Source organism: Arachis hypogaea, chromosome 6 (assembly GCF_003086295.3).
Source record: "Arachis hypogaea cultivar Tifrunner chromosome 6, arahy.Tifrunner.gnm2.J5K5, whole genome shotgun sequence".
In the NCBI taxonomy this organism is placed as follows: domain Eukaryota; kingdom Viridiplantae; phylum Streptophyta; class Magnoliopsida; order Fabales; family Fabaceae; genus Arachis; species Arachis hypogaea.
Window position 1 is genome coordinate 117,696,906 of NC_092041.1, and position 25,560 is coordinate 117,722,465.

The 25,560-nt window shown below is 25.3% G+C and overlaps 1 protein-coding gene across 1 annotated transcript; it reads left to right on the top strand.

The window, feature by feature from the left end:
• The first annotated feature begins 17,061 nt into the window (after window positions 1-17,061).
• LOC112756201 (probable transcription factor KAN4) lies at window positions 17,062-23,680 on the top strand. Its single transcript, XM_025804671.3, has 6 exons — window positions 17,062-18,290; window positions 18,726-18,802; window positions 19,792-19,828; window positions 20,170-20,311; window positions 22,359-22,458; window positions 23,336-23,680. The coding sequence occupies exons 1-6, from the start codon at window positions 17,753-17,755 to the stop codon at window positions 23,516-23,518; spliced, it is 1,077 nt and encodes a 358-aa protein (XP_025660456.1). The 5' UTR covers window positions 17,062-17,752; the 3' UTR covers window positions 23,519-23,680.
• Window positions 23,681-25,560: the final 1,880 nt, after the last annotated feature.

The window sequence follows — 25,560 nt, forward strand, 5'->3', positions numbered from 1 at the left end:
GATTGCTAAATTGAAACAATAATTCTCTTGGCCTTTTCCTTTTCTTCTATACCTTAGTGGATCCAGATTCATGATTTTGCTAGGCTATAGATTCTTATACTGTGTGAAAGCAATTATTAATTTCTACAAAAAGAATACATATATATAATGTGTATGGAACATAAAAAGATGTTAAAAACAAACGCCATGGGGTTGGCTTTATTTTCCTTTGAGCGAAAAGGAACAAACGGTTTTATTCTTTTTCTGTGTTGGTATTTTGGTGTTTTATTTACTCATGGCATGACAATTGACAACACAATAAGTAAAGGAGAATAATAATTCCTCAAAATAATTAAATGTTGTAACAAATTAAAGGTCATTCCATTACTATAGACGAAATATGAATCATTATAAGCCTTGAAGACCCAATCAATATATGGATAAAATTTCTTTAAGTTGTTATTTGTCTGTAGTTGATCAATCAATTACTATAAAGTGAGATTTAAATTTTAATACTTATTTAAATAAAATAAAAAATGATTATTCGAGTAATCTAAGTTGGTTTATTAATTACGTAATTTGACCTTAAAATTTGTTTTGCTAACATATATATACTGGTAGTATATAAAGACATAAGTGATTAATTAGTAGTCCTTTACCAATATGGGTTACTGAAATAGTAGGCAAACTCATTCTCTAATCTGATCAATTCCTAAGAATAAAAGAATACTTCTGTTAAAAGAAGTAGTCACAATTTCTAGAATCGGATTAGTAAACAATCCAATAACGAAATCTATATATACGTAAAGTAAAGACTTTGAAAGGGGAAAAAAACTCATTTCTTTAAGTTGATCGGCCTAAATAAAATTGACTAATACATACTATTAGCTAGATTATTAGTACTATACATATAGGTTTAATTACTCAATTAATTTTTATAAATTTACTAAATTTATAATTAAATTTTCATATTAAATAAAAATTTATAATTAAATTCTTATAATTTAAAAATTTTATAATTATTATATTATCAATTTTTTATCTAGTTGTTATTTTTCCAAACCAATGTAATAATTTTAAATATTTGTTTTAAATAGAATAAATTATTATTTTATTTCAATTTTAAAAAATTTTAAACAAATTTAATGTTATTTCACTGTTAAATTTGACACAAATAATTAATGGAATGAGTGATATAGATTTTTGCAACATTTTTAATTAGGACATATCTTCTTATTTTTATGTATTTTTGTAACACTTTATATTCTCATCCTTCTTCTTGTAAAAATTAAAACTCCAAATTTCAACTATCAATCATCAATGCTTTAGAATTAAAGAAAAAGGGTTTATATTAGTAGAGTTTATGTCTTAATTTTACTTACGTATTGAAATCGAATGCTATTGATCTTTTAGTATACTAATTGAGTAATTGATCATGTTAAATTTAATGATGGAATAATATTAGATCTGTTTAAACTTTTTAAAATTAAAATAAGATAGTTAAAATGTTAAAAACTAAATTAAGATTTAACTTAAACGTTTAGGACTAAAATAATATATATTTTACTCTTTTAAATATTATATAATTCATTCCACATCAAATAATACCAAAAGCATATATTCCAAAAGAAAAAATCCATTTTTTTAACGATTTAAGTTAGAAATGACCTGATTGAAAATGTTTATCAAATATAAAAAGTTAAAAATTTAATTACAAATTTTTAAATTATAACACTTAATTTAAAATTTTATAAAATTATAAGAATCAACATAATAATTGAACCTATTATATACAGTAATATATAAATTTCACAAAATGTGAAGATTTAAAGGGTTAGGGATATTAACTACAACTTTAATTTGAAATTTCGATTTTAATGATTGATCACACACATATTTTCATTATACCCAACATTTTTTCTTTCTTTCTTATTTCTTTAGGTCGATCTTGTAGTATAGCGGGGCCTGAATAAAATTAAGAAAATAATAAAAGAAATTGGTGAGGTGTCCTATACAAAAACTGAATGCTGGCACATGATTTTCTGCCTTTAGTGGTCCCTTGATAACATAACTATATTCGGTAATGTTTCAGCCACATTTTCTATTTTATTTGCAGCTACATGATTTATATGGGATTTTAATTTAATTAGCATCCTTAATTTTGTAAGAGTATTATTGATACTCTAATTACTATAAGATGATTTAATCAAAGGTCTTGATGATCATGAACAAAAAAATATTTTAAAAACTTATGACATGGTGAATTTTTCTTTTATTTTCACCATAAACTAAATAAAAACCTGAAACATTTCTCTAACATATTTAGCAGTTTTCAAACAAAATAAAAATTAAAAAACACTCTTTTGTGTGAGATCCTATATCAATAAGCAAAGGCTAGAAGAGTTAACTGTCTCTGCAAATAAACTTGTAAATAATTAAGGTAAAAACTCACTTATGTCTTAATGTGAAATTGATAATAATTAAAAATTATTAAATGATAATTTAATTAAATTTATAAAATTATTTAATATTTTTCAACTATTAACTGGTAGAAATTCACGTGTAGTTAAATTTTCGTAAAGTTGATAATTGAGAATGGTTAGATAAAAATTTAGTCAAATCAATTAAATTATTTAACGGCTCTCAACTATCAATTTTACGTGAGTTTTTACTCTATTAATTTTATATAAAAATAATAACTACACATGAGTGTTCACCAATAATAAGAGTAAAGTTTCTCTTTTAGTTACTTGCAACATTTATACAGATTAATAAAGAATAATTTTAAATCATATAAAAATTAGTCAATTTCTTTACTAAAATTTATTTTAACAAAAGAAAAATAAATTTTGAAAATTATAATACATATATAGTAGTTGAGAGTTGAGGAGCCATAAATACAATTTCAGTTTGGTAGCACTTACCAATGTGTAATCTGTGCCTTTCTGAAAGGTTGGTTCATATGACTATTGATCTTTCACAAACCAAGCCTTGTTAAGGTAGACATTCCTCTTCCTACACCTATGACAAATATTTGCATTTTTGGATATTTCAACATGCAATAATTTTAACTCTTAATAAGTATTTGTTGAGTATATAAAAAGTGCCACCTACTTCACCTGTTCACCAACATTCGATTTGAAGATCCAAAATTAAAGATAGTAATTAAGATACTTGGCATCGATATTATTAATTTTGAATATGAATAATGAGGGTTTCAAAGCCACATGAACTCGTCAAAATCGTACATGCTTCTGGTGAAATGAATAATTATAATCATGACGTCAGCAGCAGGGGATATATATAAACGAGCATGATGATGATGTGGTGTGGTACCTGTTGAATTTATTTTCTAATCATGCATTTGAGCTTGAAAGCAAGCCTCTTATTTCTGTTCATGAATTATAGTTCAAATGATATAGTTTTTTTATATTTATTTTAATATTTTTTTTAACTTTTTGAGTTTGGATTTTTTTTACTAATTAAAAGAAAAAAATAGCTAGAATTAACCATATACAAAGAAAAAAAAAAGGCGTAATGTGAAATTTGACATATATATGTTAAAGAGAAATTGAAGATTGAGCTACTAATTAGATTTATATGTGTCAATTCACTTTACTTTGGATAACTTGTCCTTTTTTATATACTTATTCTTTTTAATTACTGTTTTTATATATTTTTTAATTAATATATCTAGACATATTGTCCCGAAACATAATAATAATAATAACAATTTTATTAGATGTATATTAAAATCAACTACTAATAAAATTAGTTATTAGTATAAAATATATATTAAAAATAAATTAAATTATACATGTATTTATATATAAATATATAATAATTAATTTTAGTATAATAATAATAATAATAATAATAATAATAATAATAATAATAATAATAATAATAAAAGGAGTATGTTATATTTTGACCTAATCCATCATAACTTTGTGGTATGCTTTGTAAGATGTGCAAACAGCTGCTATATACATCACTTTCTCTTAATCCATTTTTTATAAAGTAAAATAAAATTTTTCTTGCCATAAATATATAAATTTGCTGTGATTTGTGAAAATGTGATCAATGTGTAAGAAAAGGAAGCTAGTTGGCATTTGAGATTGAGTTGTATAATAGCTAACTAGGTATATTATATATAGGCCAATTTTATAGTGTTTATAAATTATTGTCTAAATTTTGTTTAACTAATTTTCTTTTAGTAAATTTTAATTTTTTTTAATTATTATTTTTATATTTTTTAATTAAATATTAATTTTTATTTTTTTAATAAATTAACCACCACCTTTTAAACACTGTAACATTTATTTATTATAAATATATGGGGTTTGATGAGATCATTGGTATCTATCTTTTTTCCTTTTGGAAAGGGAATTGAAGGGAGGATATTGACCTGAGTGAATCACTTATTAGTGAATTATTATCTCATCATTAATAATCAAACTTTGAATGACTATTTGCCATTTGCCAACCCTGCACTTCTTTGCCTAAAAGCTGCCATACTTTACAAAAGGGCCAAAGCTGTTACAATTTTTAATACCAACTCTCTCAAATATCTTTATGGGAATTGATATTGATTTGTTCTTACATACTGCAAGAGAAGACTACGTCATATTTAATTATTATTATTATCATTATTATTATTACAAATTAAAGCTAACTATATGTTTTTAAATAATAATTGAAACGAAATAAAAAACTAGTAATTTGTAGCACTAATTCAAACTTTGACTTTTGGATAGAGTTATTCTAATTTAACTCAAAATTTTGAATTCAAAATCTCGATATACATCACCAAGTTAAAATTTGAAAGAGAGAATTTAAATAATAATTACAATGTCTAATTATCTTGAATTTGATTTAAATTGTTTCTAATAGAATAATTAACTCCCATCTAATGCATTTTTAAATATAACTTTTTGAAATATAATTTAATGAATATTATTCAAAAACATTTCTATAAATCTAATTAATTAACAATATCCTAGGTTAAAATTTATACTTTTCTTTCTAATTTTTTATCAATAAAAAAAGTATATATATATATATATATATATATATATATATATATATATATGGTTTCAAAACATTTTATAGAGTTGTTCAATCACATTCGTTTTTTCAATCGATTATTTACGCAGTCAATATAAAAATTAATTATTTTTACTAATTTGTCATTATATAATTTGATGCACATATAAAACTACTTTATACCGAGAGAATGCATCAAAATCAAATTCATAGTTATATATCTAGTATTTCTTAAATTAGTATGAATTAAATTTTAGACCTTTTGTTCTTCAAATTTCCAATACTATATTATAAAATTATAAAGTGTTAAATGAAAAAATTAAAATTATAGTAGTAATAATAATAATAAGAAGAAAGCATATATATAAAAAAATAAAAAGAATAAGTAAGTATTAGTTATTTGATGAGGAGTAGCATGTAATGTGGTGGAGCACATGAGCCTAAACGGCGTTGATTTCGGTGATTCCTTGCTTTCTTTTTTGTCGTTTTTGGTTTGATACTCAAAGGGAACAGGGCAGGGAAGAAGGTAGTGAAAATTATAACTCAAACTTCGAAGCAAATTAAAACAAACAACAAACACATGCTTCCTTCTATGCCCTCTATTCCCACAATCACCTAATATTCTTCTCACTATTAGACAATTCCCTATTACCATTTATTTTCTATCAAATGTCCTCAAATCTCGAGCTCTACTCATTTTTTTGGTTAAACAAATACGTAGATTCAATACTACTGGTTATTTCAAAGTTAGAGTACGTCTTTAATTCTTTTGGAATTTTAATATTTATGAATTAAATAGTCTTTATATAACAGTGAGAATCATACTCGTGTTTTTATGAAATATGCACCAATTCTTATGTATCAAATAATGTAACAATCATCTTTTGGCTGGAAAAATTCAACATTGTTTTTGTTTTTGGTTTTGTAAGTATTCTTGCAGAAATTAAATTTTAGTATATTTTTTTTAAATGATAACTTTAAAAATTAGTTACTTTCATATATTTTAAATTTTAGTATTTTTTTTAATGATAACTTTTTAAATGATAAATTTAAAAATTAGTTACTTTCATATTTTTTTTCTCTTTTTGTTTCTTACAATATCTTCCAGTTCTGTTAGGTTGGTGACTAATTTAAAAATATTCAAATTTGTGATACTTATTTAAGTAGACGAGTGAATTAACTACTCAATCAATTCGAATTAGTTAGTTATTACTTTTTGCTAATATCTTACCTAAAGTTATTTATTAAATAAAAAAATTCATTAGCTTATCATGTTTATTAATTATTTATTTGTGTAATTAAAATGTATGCGATGCAAATTATTATCTTTTTTTAGATAAAGTAAAATTACGAATCTTCAAAGACCAGTGACTATGGAGAAAGTGCTCCACGAGATGATGGTATGACAGTAAAATTTTTTCAAAACTTTTGAAATATACTCCGTGATGATGTGTTTCGAGCAGTTAAAAGCTTTTTTTCAGGGGACAAAATTTTGAAAGGTTTTAACCACACTCAAATCTGTCTTATACCTAAAATTTCTGATGCTAAAGACATGACTCAGGTAAGACCAATAAGCCTATCCTCAGTCTTTTACAATATTATCTCTAGTATTTGTACATAGACTTCAGGGTATGATAAATAGACTAATTAACCCTATGTAGAGTACTTTTATTAAGGGCAGATTAATCTTTGATAATATCCTAATTGCTCGTGAGTGTATGCATTACTTGAAGAACAAAAAAATGGAACTAGAAATTGAAATGACGCTAAAATTAGATATGAGTAAGGCATATGACAGGGTGGAATGACACTTTCTTTGGTCTATATTAAAGAAGTTTGGTTTTGACTCCCGGTGGATTATGTGGATTTGAGAATTAGTGACAAATGTTTCTTATTCTGTTATTGTGGAAGGACAACCCTATGGTTTCTTCAAACTAAATAGAGGTATTCGACAATGAGATCCTCTATCTCCTTATCTTTTTTCTTTTCTATGCAGAAGGTCTCTCCTTCTTGCTACACAAGGCAGAACAAAATAGACTAATTCAGGGTCTTCAGATACATAGGAGATGTCCCAAGGTCAACCACCTCGATGATTCCATCTTATTCTATAAGGTTAATCTTGAAGCATGTTCAAACATCCTGTATTTATTGAATTCTTATGAAAGCATCAGCGGCCAGAGGGTAAATCTTAATAAATCTGCTGTATTCTTTAGTCACAACACTCCCTCCACTATTCGTACACTACTGGCTAACTCTATGAATATTAATCATATTGGGGCTCAGGATAAATACCTTGGTTTGCCTTCTACAGTCTCTAAATAAAAAAGGCTTCTTTTAGTATGATCAAAGAGAAGGTTCGGAAAAGAATCCAAGGGTGGAAGCGCAATCTTCTATCGTCAGGTGGTAGACATGTATTGCTTAAGGCAGTGGGAGAAGGTATTTTTATCTATACATTGTCTTGCTTCAAGTTGCCTAATGGTTTAATTTTGAAAATTTACTCTTTACTTTCTCAGTTCTAGTAGGGACAAAAAGGTTCTGAAAGGCGGATGACTTGGATTAGTTGGGTACTATGACTCGCCCACGAAGATAAAGAGGAATTGGATTTAAAGATCTCAGAATCCAAAATATGGTGCTTTTACGCCAACAGTTTTGGCGACTCGTAACACGGCCTGCTTTTCTATTATCCAAAATCTTAAGAGGTAAATACTTTAGCAATGGTAATGCTATAACGGCAGAAATTGGAGTCTTACCTTCTTGGGGATGGAGGAGCATACTGGAAGGGCGAAAGATTGTTGAAAAATTCTTAATTGGGCTGTGGGTACTGGAGAGAATATCCGAACCTTTGAGGATCCTTGGCTGCCTCCTCCGTATTCTTTAATGATTTCTGACATGCCAAATAGACAGGCTATTTCTGAGTTAGTTCCAAGAGTTAAAGATTTAATTACTGAAGATATAGAAATTGGAATCAGAATCTCATTCAAGAATTATTTCCCCAAGAAATTGCAAACAGGATTTTGTCAGTTAAAATTCAGCAGAATAGGGATAAATTGCAATGAGATTTGAACAAATTCAAGTAATATGATATAGCTTCAGGTTACAGAATTGGCTATTTATTTTACCATCCGCCTCTAGAGCTTTGTCCTAATTATATGCAGAAGAAAAAGTCGTGGATTGATCTATGGAAGTTAAACTTGCTTCACAAAGTTAAGCTATTTATCTGGAAAGTTCTTCATGGCTGGCTTCCGGTGCTTGTTCAGATTCATCGCCGCATCCCATCTATATCACCTATATGCCTCTACTGTCATGAAACAACAGATACAGTCACTCATTGTTTGATCGATTGCTCTAGAATTAAAGATATATGGTCTTAGAGTTATCTTCGTGACTGTCTTCCCCCTCAAAGTCCTAACGACTTTTGGATATAGTGGACTGCATCAACAGAGATGCTTAACCCGTTAAAGAATGCTTATCGTAATCTTCAATTGCTTGCCATCATTTGCTGGAACTGCTGAAAAGCTCGCAACCAGTTGATTTTTGAAAATTCTACTTCAATGCCGGCTGCCATTCTAGCAAGCTCTGTCAAATTGTTCTGTGAAATCCAAAACACTCCCAGTTTAGGTCGTCTTCTTCATGAGGCAAATTTTTAGTTTCATTCAATTTGATTTATCATTCTTTCTTCTTTAAGATTTTTCTTCGTTTTTCAACCACGCACTATTGGATGAATACCTTCAGTGTAGTGTTTATAAGAAATCCCCACCTTTTATTATACTGTCCTGTTTTTAGACATCTTTATATTTTATTTTTTAATAATTAATGAAATATAACCTACTATTTTTAGGGGAAAAAAGGGTAAAATTACGAGTTTTATAGTGTAGAATTTATCATTTAATTCTCGTGTAATTTTTTTTTTCAAGCTATCATGATGGAAATCAATGTCATACGCCAAAATCATATGGTTTGGAAGATTGAGAAATATATATAGAGATCAGATGCATGTTAGATCATGGATGTGACTCTAAGTTAATATAAAGGGGCAAATCGAACTTTTGTCATGATGAAGTTTGATTGAATAAAAAAAGGAAATGGCACTCAAGTATAAGAATAATATTCACTAGAGATCAATGCAAAATCAAACAGAATGATGAAAACTCACATGTATAATTGTTTTCAGAAGATCACATTGTACATTTTTCTTCAACTTTTAGAATCAAACTTCCATGTGATCCAAAATTCAAGATCTTTTTTCTCTTTACATAATATACACACCATCTATATGTTCTTTCTTTTTCTCTATTCTTCTAATTTTGTTTGATTGTAAGAACTACTCATGTCAATTAAAAGTATTTTAATATATTAACATGAAAATTACTTATTATCCTAAAAGTTTAAATGGTTAAATGTAAAGAAATAGATAAATAGTTTTTTTTAAAGAAAAAAATAATTATTAAAAATAATTTGATTATTGTACACAATTTTATAAAAATTTTATTATATTTACGCAAATCGTTAACCAAATAACTATTATAAAAATAATATTTGTATATTAAAATCAACTACAAAAATCAGTCACCGTATATTTATATATAAATGTATATATTATTTAACTCATTTTTAATATATATTTTATATTTTAACATATATTTTATATTAGTGACTGATTTTAATAGTTGATTTCAGTGTACACATATTATAGTTGTAACTATTATATGAATAAAGTTTAACTAGGAATCGACTTTTTTAACTAATATCGATAAATTTTTTAAATTATTTTTTTATTTTAAATTATAAATTATAAATTATAAACTTTAATTTTTAAATTCTAATTAAACTATAAATCTCAAGTTCTCAACTCTAAATCTTAAACCTTCCAAAAAAAAATAAAATTACAAAAATAATTTTACAAAACAAAAATTAATTAAATAGTAACTAACTAAAAATTATTTTTCTATAATTATTCACATCAACAATAGACATCAAATTCAAATTTTGTACGACAATATATATATATATATATATATATATATATATATATATATATATATATATATATATATATATATATTCACTTAGTTAAATCCCTTTTTTTTGTCTTGATGGAATTAAATTTGATGATGAAGTTGGGGTAGCCAGTGGTGCACCACCTCATCACATGTCTTGCTTGGTGGAGATACAAATGAATGAAACTTGGATCTGATATGCATATGAGTCAGGTTGGCCAAATATAGTGAAACATAAGCATCACAAGGTCAATGAGATAAATAGTAATTAATTTAACTATACCTTATACAATGCAATATGTAACACCATGTCTTTTCTTGCTTCAATTGCACTTTTATTTACTGCTCAATCATACATGCATGTTCAACAAATCTTATTAATATTCAAATCGAAAAGGTGAAAAGAATAATATTTATGTATTTTTAGAGTTAAAGAAAAAATACTTGATTTTCTTCATGAATCTAATTATATATTATTGCATTAGTAAATTTTATTATATTTGTCTATTTTCTATTTAATTAAATAGTTATATAAACAAAGTAACTGAATTATTGGAGTGCATCAATGTAAAATTAAAAATGTTATTCATATATTAAAATTAATTATTAATATAATTTATATATATATATATGATTTAATTTAATTTTAATATATATTTATATTTTAATATATATTTTATACTATTAATGAACTTTAATAATTAATTTTAATATACACAAAATTGAGTCCTACATGCATAAACCAAAAATATAGTTGTTGCTTATTGTAACGTAAAGTTAATTATAAGGTAATTAGTGGCAAGTTGTTTTAATTAAATAATTAATTAGAAGAATAAGAAGAAAAGAGCAAGAGGGGTTGGGTCTTGTATGTAAGACAAACACATGGAATATTTATCTCTCCATAGAACGACATGTTGACCGGATATTCCCCCTGATCACAAGCTTATTGTTGAAAATTGTTCATAACACAAATATAATTAATGAATTTAATTAACTATATATAATTAATTAAGATAGTATAAATAAAGAAAAGCAAAGTTACATTTCCCGGAGAATCTAGAGCGCATCAGGCGCTGACCATGGCTTCGGAATCTATTAACAAATGGGTTGGTTTTATTATTTAATTAATTATTAAGATAATGTGGCTAAGCTATGATCTTGTTGTCACATTATTAATCAACATATACATAAAAACAAAATAAGAACGGGTTAGGAGGATTAAGGAATGGGGTAACGAGCATAATTGAAACATACAATACGCCATAAATGCACAATGTTATAATATAATGTTTTTATTAAAATATTATAGCCATGAGCATAAGAAAAATGATATTGTATAGTCATAGGGACAAGAGAATATAAATGAGAACAAAAGAAGAGAACAAAGAAAAGTTAGAGTATTATGACCTAGACATGGTCACGCCCATAAGTCACGTGAGGGAACCCATGTTGACGCCGAGGAATATGGTAATGCCATTGCCAAATTGGTCGTATTCCAATATATGTAATTTAATTCTTTTACTATCATTTAAATAGATTCATATATTTAGATAATTTTTAAATAATTATTTCAAAAATTAGTTATTTTTTTAATATATATTTATGTAAATTCTTTCATGCTAATAGTGAATGAAAATTAAATTTTTATTAAATATCTTTATCTTTTTTTTTTGTTTTTTTGCTAATTCGTTTTGAATTTTATTTATTTTATTTATCAAGGATAAAAAGGTTCGGGTGTAGTTACGTTTGTCTCCTAATTGGCGCTTGCTTCAAGAATTGATCCAAAGTTCTCTATGATGAGATTGTATAATATAATTTTTTTAAATTTTTATCAATACATCAACTTTTTTATAAGTATTTTATTTTACAAGTTTTGGTATGTTTTATACAATTATATATTCTAAATGATCATGCTAAATAATTTGCTAATTTCTAAAAAACTCATTAGATTTTTGTGGTTTTGAATAAAGTAATAAATAGACAACAACAAAATAAATCTATTTTTTTATGTCTAGAAATTAGGAGAGTATTCATCATTTCTCATTTTCTTTATATAGTAAAACTTTTTATACTAGTTTTTTTAATTGAATAATGAGACTTAATTTCATTTAGAAGAGTACACAAAAAAAACATGTTCAATTTTTCTTTAATTTGATTGATATATATGAGTTAGATTCTCATTATTAATATATATAGGAGACTTTAATGGTAGGTAATTTTCTAAGTCTCTTGTCAATGTTCCTTTTTTAAAATAGTAAAATAAAATAATATACCCTAATCTTAGAAAGATGATAGATAATTATTTAGGAAAATTTTCTAAGTGTATTAGGAATACTGGTATTCTAGTTATTTATTTTAACCGTTAATTTTAATTAATATATATTATATATATTTTTTATAATTCAAATTAACGATTAAAACAATTGAAACATTAGTGTTCTCAATACACTTAAAACTCTTCCAATTATTTAATATAATACAATTTTATAGTATACCATAAAAACAATGGATTAACTTATTTTAAGGGAGAGTGTATAATATAAGATATATATGCAATTGGGGTTGGAAATAAATGAGTAGACGACAGGTGAAGTGGGTTTTTCATTGCTTAGAGTATGGGGAGTCAAAATGGACGTAAGAGTAAGACATGGAATATTTGAACACGGAGAGAGAATATTGGAATATCATAATTATTTACACCCCTACATATATATATATATAATTAGACAAGAATGATAACGATAGAAAATCAATAAAATTAGTCAATAATAAATTAATGTAGATTTTGCAGGTGTATTTTAATTTTAAATATTTTTATGTGCTAATTTTTCGTTGGTAATTATTGATTATTTTTGTTTATTATTTGTCCCCCCTAATAACAATCCTACTAATTAGACAAATAGCTAGCGTTGAAATTCTTAACGTTATAACACCTTGGAACCTGAGAGGAACAAACAACTAACACAACACCTACTTCTACCAATTCCCACTTGCACTTTATTATTTTCCTTTTTCACAATAACCCACACTATATATGTACCTACTACTACTATACAATTAAGTATCAATTTGAATAAATAAGTAGTACTACTATTCAGAAGATAGAATTATTATTCTAGGATAGAATAATTGAGCTGTATAATATTAATTGTATTCAAAGTGTCACTTGAAAGAAAGCATATAAAGTGTTCAAATTAAAGCTATGAGATAATTTTTTTAGTTTTTGTATTTATGTGTTAGACATATTTCAGACATGATGTTTAATTGATATTTATTTAATACATGTATTTTTTATTTAATTATATATTTATGAAAAAGTATTTATTTAGATATATTTAAACACATTTAAATATGATTATGTATTGATGTAGCATTTAACTTTATTCTTAGTAATAGTATGTATATATTATTAATACAAAAAAATCTAAAATATCTTATATAATTAAAAATAATTATCTTTTTTATTTTAATATTAATAAAATATTAAAATATCATTCTAATTTTTTTTTAATTTTTCTTCTTTTATATATTATCCGAGTCTAACAATAATTTAAAATTAATATATCCGTATATCCATGTTATATCATATAATGTCCCATATAAATATCAGTATCCTAATATCATAGTTAGTTCAAATTATGATAATATATTACTTCATCAACATACTTTTTGTATAATTTGACTGGATTCCATCAAAGTTATTGTCATGGGAAGAGGGTGTGTGTTTATTTATTAGGATTATATATAGAGCAGTATTATATATTGTTCACGGATGGTAAAAATGAAATTTTTGGGAAACATGATTGTTTAACTAAGAGCAAATAAACAATTATATAAAATAGAGTAAAATAATAAATAAATTTTTGAAGACTTACATTTCAGACATATTAATCTTTAAAAAAAATAAAATATTAACATAACGAACATGAATAAATTAATTTAAAGTAAATTTTTTTATCTTAATTATAATAAATTAATTTAAAAATAATGTGTTCACATATATTATTTTAAAAATTTATTTGTCATTTTACTCTATAAAATAATAAGTTTTGAAAAAAAAAACATAGAGATGCATAGGTTTGGAAAATCATCTTATAGTTGGGATGGTTTTTAATTTCCACGTGTACAGCTCCACCTCTATTGGCCACTATATATAACATACCATACGCACGTATGATTCTCTTCAATAGTTATATTTGTCCTGAAAATAATAATTATATATGTAACGAGAATATTTGGTCTCTCTCAAAAGAATTTTATAAAAACTCTGGTGATACATACATTTTTATTTTTTTAAAATATCTCTTCAATAATTTTCTAGTTGAAAATGAAAACTAGATATAAAAGTTTTTTTGTTCAAAAAAAATGATTAGTTAGAGTTGGACTTGACCACTAGGGGTGATTAAATCTTCGGCTATTTATTAATTTAATTTAAAGATATAATTTATTAGAATTTCTTAATTAAGTACAATTGCACGGCAAGGGAAAAAAAAAGAAAAAAAAGGAGTATTAAATATTAATGGAGATTTGGTCTAACGGAAAATGACTAGCTAGCCTCTCTGTGTTTGTGTCATGAATTATATTTTGACTTTTAGCTGAGAGAGGTTTTCACATTACTATTTGACCGTTTCTTCTCAATGGAATATATAACCGTAAAAAATCAAGAAAGATAAGATAAATTAATTAATATTTTTATCCATTATTTGACGTCTCAACTATTCTCATTCAATTTTGAGTATTAAAGTCTCTTTTCAAATAATTTAAATCCTGTAGAGATACCAACGCAGAACAAATAAATTTATCATAATCTCGTGTTTGTGTTCTACTATTAAGAGAGGTAATAATCCTAATCACCTAAAGAACACTTATAATTTGTTTTCTCTTACATTACAAAAATAAAATTATATATATTTTGCCAAAAATAGAAGACTCAGACCCACAACTTCTAATTGAATACGGGAAGATTATGTCATTTGAACTATAACTCATTAGCAAATAAAATTATATTAAACGGCCCTAATATAGTAGTAATATTATTGTCTCTAAAATAGAAAAATATAAATGCGGCGACATAAACACAACAGTTTACCCGTTAGAGTCGCTAGGCCAGTTTAAGAAATAGTATATAGCAAAAAAATTAAAGTTTTGAAAATTTCGGGAAAAAAAAATGAAAATTTGTCTTTTCTTGTTACTGCTAGTCATTAACAAAACTGTAAATAAAATTAGAACAAGATATTTCCATATTACTATTTCTAGAAGAATAATGGTACTATATATCTCTTAATTTGTGATGACGTTGGAAAATACTACATTCATTAATGAGGTTAATGCAAAATTTTTCCTTTTACCAAAAAATTCTACTACTTAAAACAAAATTATCATAAAATCGCTTATTCAAAAAATTTAAATTAATTAAAAGAAATATATAAATAATTATATCTTTAATACATTCTCTCACGTAAAAATTTATTTTTATAAATATATAAATATTTTTTTATTTTTGTTTATCTTATATTAAAATTTATTCTTTTTAAATATTAAATTATTTGGTTATAAAAATTCTGACATCATATTATGTAACTACTATTTAAAGATGTATGTTGATAAAAAAATATATAAATAATTATACAAAACAAAAACTATATTTGATGGCTATATATATAGGAATAGTCCTTGGTGGTTATGTACTAAAATGGACATTGGTCAAGGTATTCCAGAGCTATATGTTTATTAAGAGAAGGTTGATGAAGTGTGATTAATGGAGAGGGTGAGGGTCATGATCAGGGTTTAGAACAGGGATATTTTGGCCCTGCCACTCAATCCTCCTTCATAAATACAAATGGAGAGAATATTCCAATTCAAGAAAAATACATTTAATTAATTAAATTTTTTTAAAAAGGAGAAGAATAGGAACAAAAAGAGGGCAGGGAATTTTAATGGGTCACAATCCATCAACATTAAACCATAGAAACTCAATTCCCATCCCAATATTCCATTGAATAGTACCCTTTTTGGCTTTATTCTCCAATTCCAACCATAGTCCTTGCAGCAACCATTTATATCTTTCTGCTACCTAGCTGCACTCTCATTTTTCAATTTAATGCACTCAAAATTATAATATTAAAATTTCCTTTACTTTCAATAAAATTAGTAAAATAAAAATAAAAATAAATAAAATTAATCGCTTGTCTTAAATAAAATTAATAAGGTCAACTTGTTTTTTCTATCCTAGTCACTTATATTGGTAACTATTTTATATATTAGATCTCAATTAGTATGAGTCAAATTAAATTAAATAAGATGTGTGAAATGTTATATATAAGATAATGCAAAATTTTAGATCTCAATTTTTTTAGTTCATCATCTATATGCACTCCTTGATATAAAATGTTAAGTTTGGAGTAAATTCCCAATTGTATTCCTTAACAAAAACATGAGGATAAAATTGTTTATTGAGATTTAAAATAATAATTTTATAAACAACAACAATAATAAAAGAAATTATAGAAAAACAATGATGATTGTAAATAATGTAAACCATAAATTTAAAAAAGAAAATAAATTAAAAGTTAATCAGATTTTTAATTATTTAATTTTAAATTTTAAAATTTAAAAAATTAGCAATTAGCAATTAAATATATTCACATTACGTACAATTACTTTTAATTTTACCATAATCTTCCGATCTTCGATCTACGCTCAAAACTCGCTGTTAGTGCTGGAGACAGTCATCCCGACGCATCATAACACCGTCGTTTAGCCACTGTATCCCACGCCGATACTGCCTCAGTCTGACTGTGCGCCGTTATCCCTATGCATCCCGTGTAGAAGAGAACTAATTCCGTCCAATTGATTTAGCGTAATAATAATAATAATAATAATAATAATAATAATAATAATAATAATAATAATAATAATAATAATATATTGTGATTTTGAGAAATTATTTTCTTATATACATAATATATAATAATTTGTTTTTTTATGAGAAGGGGTACTGTAGTTTACTACTACTAAATCTAGAAGTATGAAACAAAAAATCTTGGAATTAAATTACACCTGCAGTGTACTATATTACAGATAAGGGAAAATGGACCTTAAGGCAAGAGCCTCTCCTTTTCTCTCACTCCATTATCTTTCTCTTTCTCTTTCTCTTTCTTCTTTCTCTATCTCTGCATTCATACATGCTACTTTCAACACTAATCCTTCACCTTCCATAAATAAACTCACTACCCTTTTTCACTACTACTCCCTCTTCCTCTTTATTAACATGCTTTAATTCATTTATGCACTTCTTTCTTTCTTTCAAGTTTCAACCCTATATATGTAGACTCACTTGAATCCTTAAAAAGCCTATCTTTTTCTCTCCAAAACCAATGCAAATCATCATTCACTCATCATCATATAATCAATTAATTCAACTTTCAACCATTCTTACTATATTAATATATTTACTTCACCATCATTTTTACTTTTTTAATTCCTATTAATTAATTAATTAAATTAACTACTCTCTCTCTCTCTCTTTCTCTCATCCCCTTTTTTATTTCTTCTTTTAATTTGTGTTGTTTAATTTATATCTCTATATATAATTATTACCACTTCATATATATATACACTTATTAGTTCTCTAACAAACCTAGCAAGTAGAGATCTTTCTCTCTATTATTATTATTCTCTCTCTTTTTTTTTTCTATCTATAAATCTATTAGCATCTTGAATTATTCTTCATGTTGACAAATTCTCTTCCATCAATAATGCAAACCTTGTTAGCATCATCACCCCCTAAATTTCAAGGACCAGATTTGTCCTTAAACATAAGCCCTCCATGTGTTAGTGTCTCAGATTCCGAAAACAACAACCTCAACAACAACAACAACATGAACATGAACATGAACATGAACATGTTCCTAAGTAGTAGGAAGAAAATTGTTTACAATGATATAAGTACTAGTTCAACTACTTCAGATTCAGGTGGTAGTAGTTGTGGAAGTGCAAGTGACTTAAGCCATGAAAACAACAACCTTCTTCATCATCAACCTACATTGACCTTAGATTTGAATAATTACCATCATCATCATCAAGGACTTTCTAGAAGCTTCAATAATCACCACCATTTCCAACCTCAAATCTATGGCCGCGAGTTCAAGAGAAGCTCCAGGGTCATTAATGGAGTCAAGAGGAGCGTGAGAGCACCTAGGATGAGATGGACAACAACCCTCCATGCCCATTTTGTTCATGCTGTTCAACTCCTTGGTGGCCATGAAAGTAAGTAATAATTTCATTATTATTATTCTTATTATTATTATTATTATTTGTGGGGAAAAAATGATGCCATGTTATCATTGATAAATTTTACACACGATCTACTAAATTTTAACTTTGAGAAATGGAAAAAATATTGGATAAGTAATTAAAGTAATTATTAATATGATGATGAGAGTGTCTAGCTAATTCATTTTCATTTCTCTTATATATAATCTCTTTTTTTTCTTCTTATTATAAATATGGCAAAAAAATATAATAATAATAATAATAATACGTTTTTAGATCAATATATACTTGATTTACAGATGTACTAGATAAAAGAAAAAAAATAATGATATAGTTTCATCTTTGATGTTAATAAGGTTATTAGTTCTATCCATATATAAGATGAAACTTTTTGAGGGGGTTTGTGATGTCAACATTATATTATTGCAGGGGCAACACCAAAGTCAGTTTTAGAGTTAATGAATGTTAAGGATCTAACCCTAGCACACGTCAAAAGTCACTTACAGGTATATATATATATGTGTGGCCTTCACTATTCCCATATCTCCATTGTCTCCATTGTTTTTCTTTTTCTTTCTTTCTTTCTTATTATGATGATGAGCTATGTATCCGTATTTTTCCTCTTTTTGATTTTCAAATTTAGACACAAATGAAAATTGAAAAGAAAAAGGGACTATATTGTTTGTTGTTTTGGTTAGTTGCCTCCAGTAGTGGGCAAGGTATAGAAACAAGGACTAAGGACAAAAGGGTATCTAGATGGGAAATCTAATAATATTAGCCCTCTGGAAACTTTTTATTTCTTCTCATATATTACTTTTTTTTAATTTAATTTGATAAAATATTTACTTGAATAATTATATCTATGATATATATCTTTGTATATGAATTTTTTTTAGTTTGTGTAAATTTTATATAGATTTTTTTATTTGGAGATTAACAAAAGATTAAATTCTAGAACTTTCAAGTATAAAAACTTTGATATTATGTCATAAAATTTTTTGTCTCAAAAAGTTAAACGAATAAAAAAGTACATAAATGATCATATTTTAACTTTTTATTTTTATATATTATTTTATTTTTAAATTTTAATTATGATTTATCCCTCTTAATTAATTAATTAATTAATATATTTATCTTTATATTTGAACCTTTTTTTAAAATAAAAAATAATTAAGTAAAATAATTTGGTTGATATACTATATATATTAATAAAAATATTATTTACACATTAAAATTATTGACTACTAAAAATTAATTACCATATATTTATATATTTGTATATAAATATGCATAATTTAACTTATTTTTAATGTATTTTTTATATTCGAATGTACATTCTATTTTAGTAGTTGATTTTGGTGGCCGATTTGATTGTAATGTACACTTAACATGATTGATATATTAATTAAAGAAGTGTATAATTTTTTTTACTTGATAATAAATACAAGTTAAATCATTATTTTAATTATTATTTTAATTTGCTGTGATCTTGTAGATGTATAGAACAGTGAAGAGCACTGACAAAAGCACAGGTATAATTTCATGAATTTGTGTGTGATCCTTCTCAAAGGGACCCCATATATAAAATATTTTCTTCATATCTTCCAATACTATCATTATTGTTATTCTCTTTGCTTGTGATCTTTAGTGTGGCAGAGAAACTCCATGATTTTTTTACCCCTCTCTAGATAAGTAGCATAGTACTATATAGTAGTGTTTCCCCTTAAAAACAAAAGGTGGTTTTGGAAGGGACATATATATTATAGGACTGGCACTTCAATTAGTTCTCATGTGAATTATTGATAAGCTTTAATTTGTATGTGTCTGATAAAGCAAGTGCATTGGCTTTTAATGTTGATGGAAAAATTTTCAGGTCATGGCCAGACAGATATGGGTTTAATCCCAATGCCAAGGATTAATAATGTTGCTCATTTGCATGCCAATAATGGAGTTTCAGCTTCTCATGATGATAGACCAAATAATTTACCACATCCACCACAAAATTATTCCCAAAGGTGAATAATAATTAATATCTTGTTTGCCTATTTTGTTTTTCAAAAATAATGTTATGCACGCCTAAATAAAATGTGTATTTATATTTTATAAACTTATATAATATCATGTTTTCCTCTTTAGAAAAGGAAAAAAAAATTTAAAAAAAATTAATTTTGATGTACTGTCATTGTAAAATCATTTTATACGTGTATTCAATCACATAACGTAATATTAGTAAAAATAACTACTTTCTAAAAAAACGGTTATACTTGCACGATTGTATAAAATATCTTATACTGTCAGTATATCAAAATTAAAGTCTTTGAAAAAAATAATAAACGTAAAAATTAACAACTTTTACTCACTCAATATATAATATTTGATTTAATATTTGTGTAATTTTTTTCATATTGCTATTACATAAAAATACATAAATTTTTCCCATATGTATGCCTTTGATTTTATTTTTAAGATGTATGTGCAAATAACTCCAATAATGCTTGGCAGGACAAACATTCTAAGTGTAGTAAAACAAAACTAGAGAACATTATTATTCATCACTTTTTGTTAAGCATCTAATTAATAACGATTTCTCATCCTTGATTGCCTCTTTAATTTGGTCCATGTTGACTTTACAAATAAATTAATGTGAACATAAAAGTATATAAAACTCTAGCAAGTGAATTACCGCTAGTAGTTTAAAATAAAATAAAAGGTAGTAGCATAGCTAGCTAGGTTCAACTATATAGTATACATGCACAAATATTCACAAATGCCTCGTGTTTGGTTTTTTCTTCCCTTTAATACTAGTGTTTGTTTTCAACTTAAGTTTAATTTGCCTTTGTTCTTATCTTTTTGATTTCGGGGTTCAAAGTTCAAACTCCAAAATTAATGACGAGAAACTCTACCAATACATAGATTTTGACGTGCAATAACCTAGGGTTTTAATTTAATTTTATTTAATTTTTCTCCCCATAGGTTTGTGGGTGGTCATTTTCTATATGTGAGCCCTAATGATGCTTTTTTACATTTGATCGTCAATGTATTGATCCCAATGTGTCTATCAAAAAAGTCTAACAATTGATCCAAATCTCAATGTGTTATTTTATTAGTACAATTATTTTCCTTTTTTATTTTAATATATTAGATAAAATATATTTTTTATCCTTAAAATTTAGCAAAAATTTTTAAAATATTTTTAAGTTTTATTTTGTTCAAATTTTATTTCAAAATTTTTCGATTTGCATCAAATATATTTTCGGTGGCTAAATTTTCAAAAAAATTAAGTCCAATCTAACAATAATACATGAAAATTATGCTTGATTTGTTTGTATTGAGAGTTATTCTTATGAAATTGTTGTTGAATTGGTTTTATTTTTTTTTAAATTAGTCGACATGGATATATTTGATGCAATTTGAGAATTTTTGGGATAAAATTGAAATAAACTAAAATTTAAAAATATTTTTAGAGACAAAAATATACTTTACCCTAATAAATTTATAATTTCATTGCCAAGGATTGTGTTTGGTTTATTTACTCGTTAATTTTTTTAGAGGAATTATTAGTAAACATCCTCCATGCAGGCTATGAAATATGAATGAAGGACATTATATTGGATAAATTCATGTTTTGCATTCACTTGCTTAGCATAATTTAATTTGATTTTCTAACATATATTAATATTCCATTAAAAATTTTAACATATTGTTTTTCTTCCCAATAAAAGTTTTATTTTGTATTATTTCATATGTGGGGCTACTCCATAGTAATATTTTGGGAAATTGATGCTAACATTATTTAGATGTTGACCTCTATAATTATTGCTACTATATTTAACCATTAAAAACCTATCTATAATAAAGTGTTAGCGATGCCATTTAATTATACTACACATACAGATTTGGATAATTTTGAATCACTTGGAGTATTGCTTTAATTTGGTTACCTAATTATCTGATGAATTGAGTGCTAAATTGGAGTAACAGTTTGATTTGTTGGTTTATAACAAGTTTTACTATGTACACTAATAGTCTAATACTAATAATAATGTTATGAACTAAAATCAGGTCATGGCAATCATCAATAATGGAGGCAAATACAAACAATAGTAGACAAAAACCCCAACTTGGTTTGACGGATTCTCATACAAAGGGATATGAAACCATGGTAAGTTGAGACAAATTGGGTCAGAAACTGGACCTTTCATGTGGCTTCTAGTGTTGCTATACCTTTCATTACATGTGTTATTTTTTATTTTAATTATTATTATATATATATATATTTGATGATAAATGTTAAATAAAAAAATAATGCTATATATTATTACTCTTTCTTATATCATTAATTAATGGGTAAAGTATATTTTTTGTCTTTGAAGTTTGGCAAAAGTTTTAAAAATACCCCTAAGTTTTATTTTGTTTTAATTTTGTCCCAAAAGTTTTCGATTTGCATGAAATATATCCTCGACGGCTGAAATTTTAAAAAAATTAAGACCAATCTAACAATAATGCATGAAAATTATGCTTGATTTGCTTGTGTTGAGAGGTTGTTCTTATGAAATTATTGTTGAATCGGTCTTAAATTTGTTGAAAAATTAGTCATTAGAGGTATATTTGATACAAATCAAAAATTTTTGGGATAAAATTAAAATAAAATAAAACTTAAGGGTATTTTTTAAACTTTTGTCAAATTTTAGGGACAAAAAATATACTTTACTCTTAATTATTATTCAATTTTAATTAAATGTGTATATAAATTAAAAAGTAATTCAAAAATGTTGAAGTGATAATAAACAAAAAACTGTTTTGGATAATAGGATTGTCAAAATGGGTTATATAAAGTTACTATATATTAATTAGAAAATAATGTTACCCAATTTTACTTAACTAGAAAGTTATTTTTGTGAAAAATTGAAATTTTAGAGATAAATGATAATTTCATATTGGAGGGAATTCTTAACTAGATATTTTATGTGTGATGATATAAAATTGGACATATATAAATATTGATTATTAAACTAATATATAGATATTATGTTAAATAGGTGGAAGAGCACAATTGTGGGGGCATGTCTAATTGCATGAAGGAGAATAAGTTGGATTCTACTTCATTGTCAAGTTCTGATGAGTTGATGCTTGATCTTGAATTCACCCTTGGAAGGCCAAATTGGGAAAAGGAACATCAAAAGGAGTCATCAAGAGTAGAATTAACCCTTCTCAAATGTTAATCAATTAATTAATTGACTAATCACTAATTAATTTCCTTGTCACTAAAAAAATAGTAGTAGTACTACTACTACAACAACAACTAGCTTATATATATTATGATGATGAAGCTAAGTAATTATTATTGTTCCATGTGAATTACTAATGATTTTGTATTGATAGTACATCATCCCCTTTTTTTTATAAATTTTAGAAAGAGAGAGATAGATGCATGGAACTAAATGGGATAATAAAATGTTGCTACAAAACATATGCTCGAGTCCAAAGAGTTTCATGTCTTGTCTTTGATGTCATTTTCAGTGCCAAGAGTGTAAGAATAAAAAGGAAGAAGAGAAGGCCATGGACCATGGCTTATACTTAGGCAAAAGAGATCAGAGGACCCATTTCGGAATTTTTATTTTGGACATGTGGGTAAAGTTTTATGCCACACTATCATCACAATATTGTTCTCATCATATTATCTGTAAAAGAAAAATTATCACCAATTTTGATGTTAGTGAAAAAAAAAAAGAATTTATTTCAAGGGAAAGAAATTAAAGGAAAAAAAAAATCCTAAACGGCTCATGACAATTACTTCGAAAGATAACGAGACCCTTAATAAAAAGATTAGGGACCAGATTGAATGTTTTTTTTGGGGACTCGTAGTCCTTTCGAGGTAATTGTCAGGAATCGGGTGGGGTATTCATTGAAATTAAAGGGATCTATACACCTAAAATAAAGATATAATTCGTGCAGTATTTTCAATCTTTTTTTTATCTTAAAATATCACTACTTATCTTCTTTGTCTAGTTTCCCATATGCTCTTTAGAAGAGGAGAGTAGAAAGAGTAACCTAAACTAAAATTTTTTTTTTGTATTTATTTTGTTGAATTATGATTAAGAATTCTAATTCATCTTTTTAATTATCCTTCTAATACTAAAATGAGAAAAAACTTAAATATGTATGTTATTTTTTAAAAAAATAAAAATATAAAAAATTTAAAACCTTATTTTTCTATTTAAAATAAATTAAAACTCTCAACACATTTTCAGTTTTCCTTCTTTCTTTCTTTTTTTCGGAACCTTCACTCCTTTGGATATTTTTCATTGCTTATTTCTATCTTCTATGAGTTGGCCCATTAAATACTTTCTAGTGGGCCTAATAAGTCGTATTTTGTTGATTTATACACTTTCATAAGCTCTACAAAATGGCCCACAATTGGTATATGAAAATAAATAACATTATTTATACACAAAATATTCGACACTTACATAAAAATATAGTTATTATTAATTAGTTATATATTTAAATTATTTTTTAAATAAAAAAATAAAATATGTGTTAATTGTTAAAAAAATTAAAATTAAAATAGTGTCTATCATAAAAATAACAAGAATGAAAAAATTATACAAATCGAAATTATGTATTTTTGCCACATCATTGAACTAGAGATAATGAAAAGAAAAAAGACAAACAATTACTCCATTAATTCATGAACAACCCTCTATTTACCGGAAAAAGTAATATATATATATATATATATATATATATATATATATATATATAGTGGTTGACTTTTGATGATTCAATTATTTAAATTTAAATAAAATAATAATATGCTTGAGCGAGAGAAAAAAAAGTTTGTTTGAATTTTTTAAACATTTTATTTTTATGTTTAACAACATTTTTATTCTATAAATATAAAAGTGATTTCCGTTCTCAACCTACGTTTACTAAAAATTAAAAATTTTAGTTTTTTCGTTCTATGTATCAATTATATTCTTTATTATTCATATATTTATTATTTTTTTATAATATTTTTTTTAATATTCTCTTATGCATATTATTATTTTTTATAAAATTTCTATTTTTTTGAGTTTTTTAATTTTATTGTTATTTCTTTTTTGCATGGAATATTTTTTTTACTTTGTATTATGATTTTATTAATCCTATTAGAGTACTAAAGAATACTGAGAATATTAAAAAAATATTAAAATTTATTTAAATAATTAAAATAAAATTATAAGATAACATAAAATAATTATTTAAATTCATGTCCTCTTCT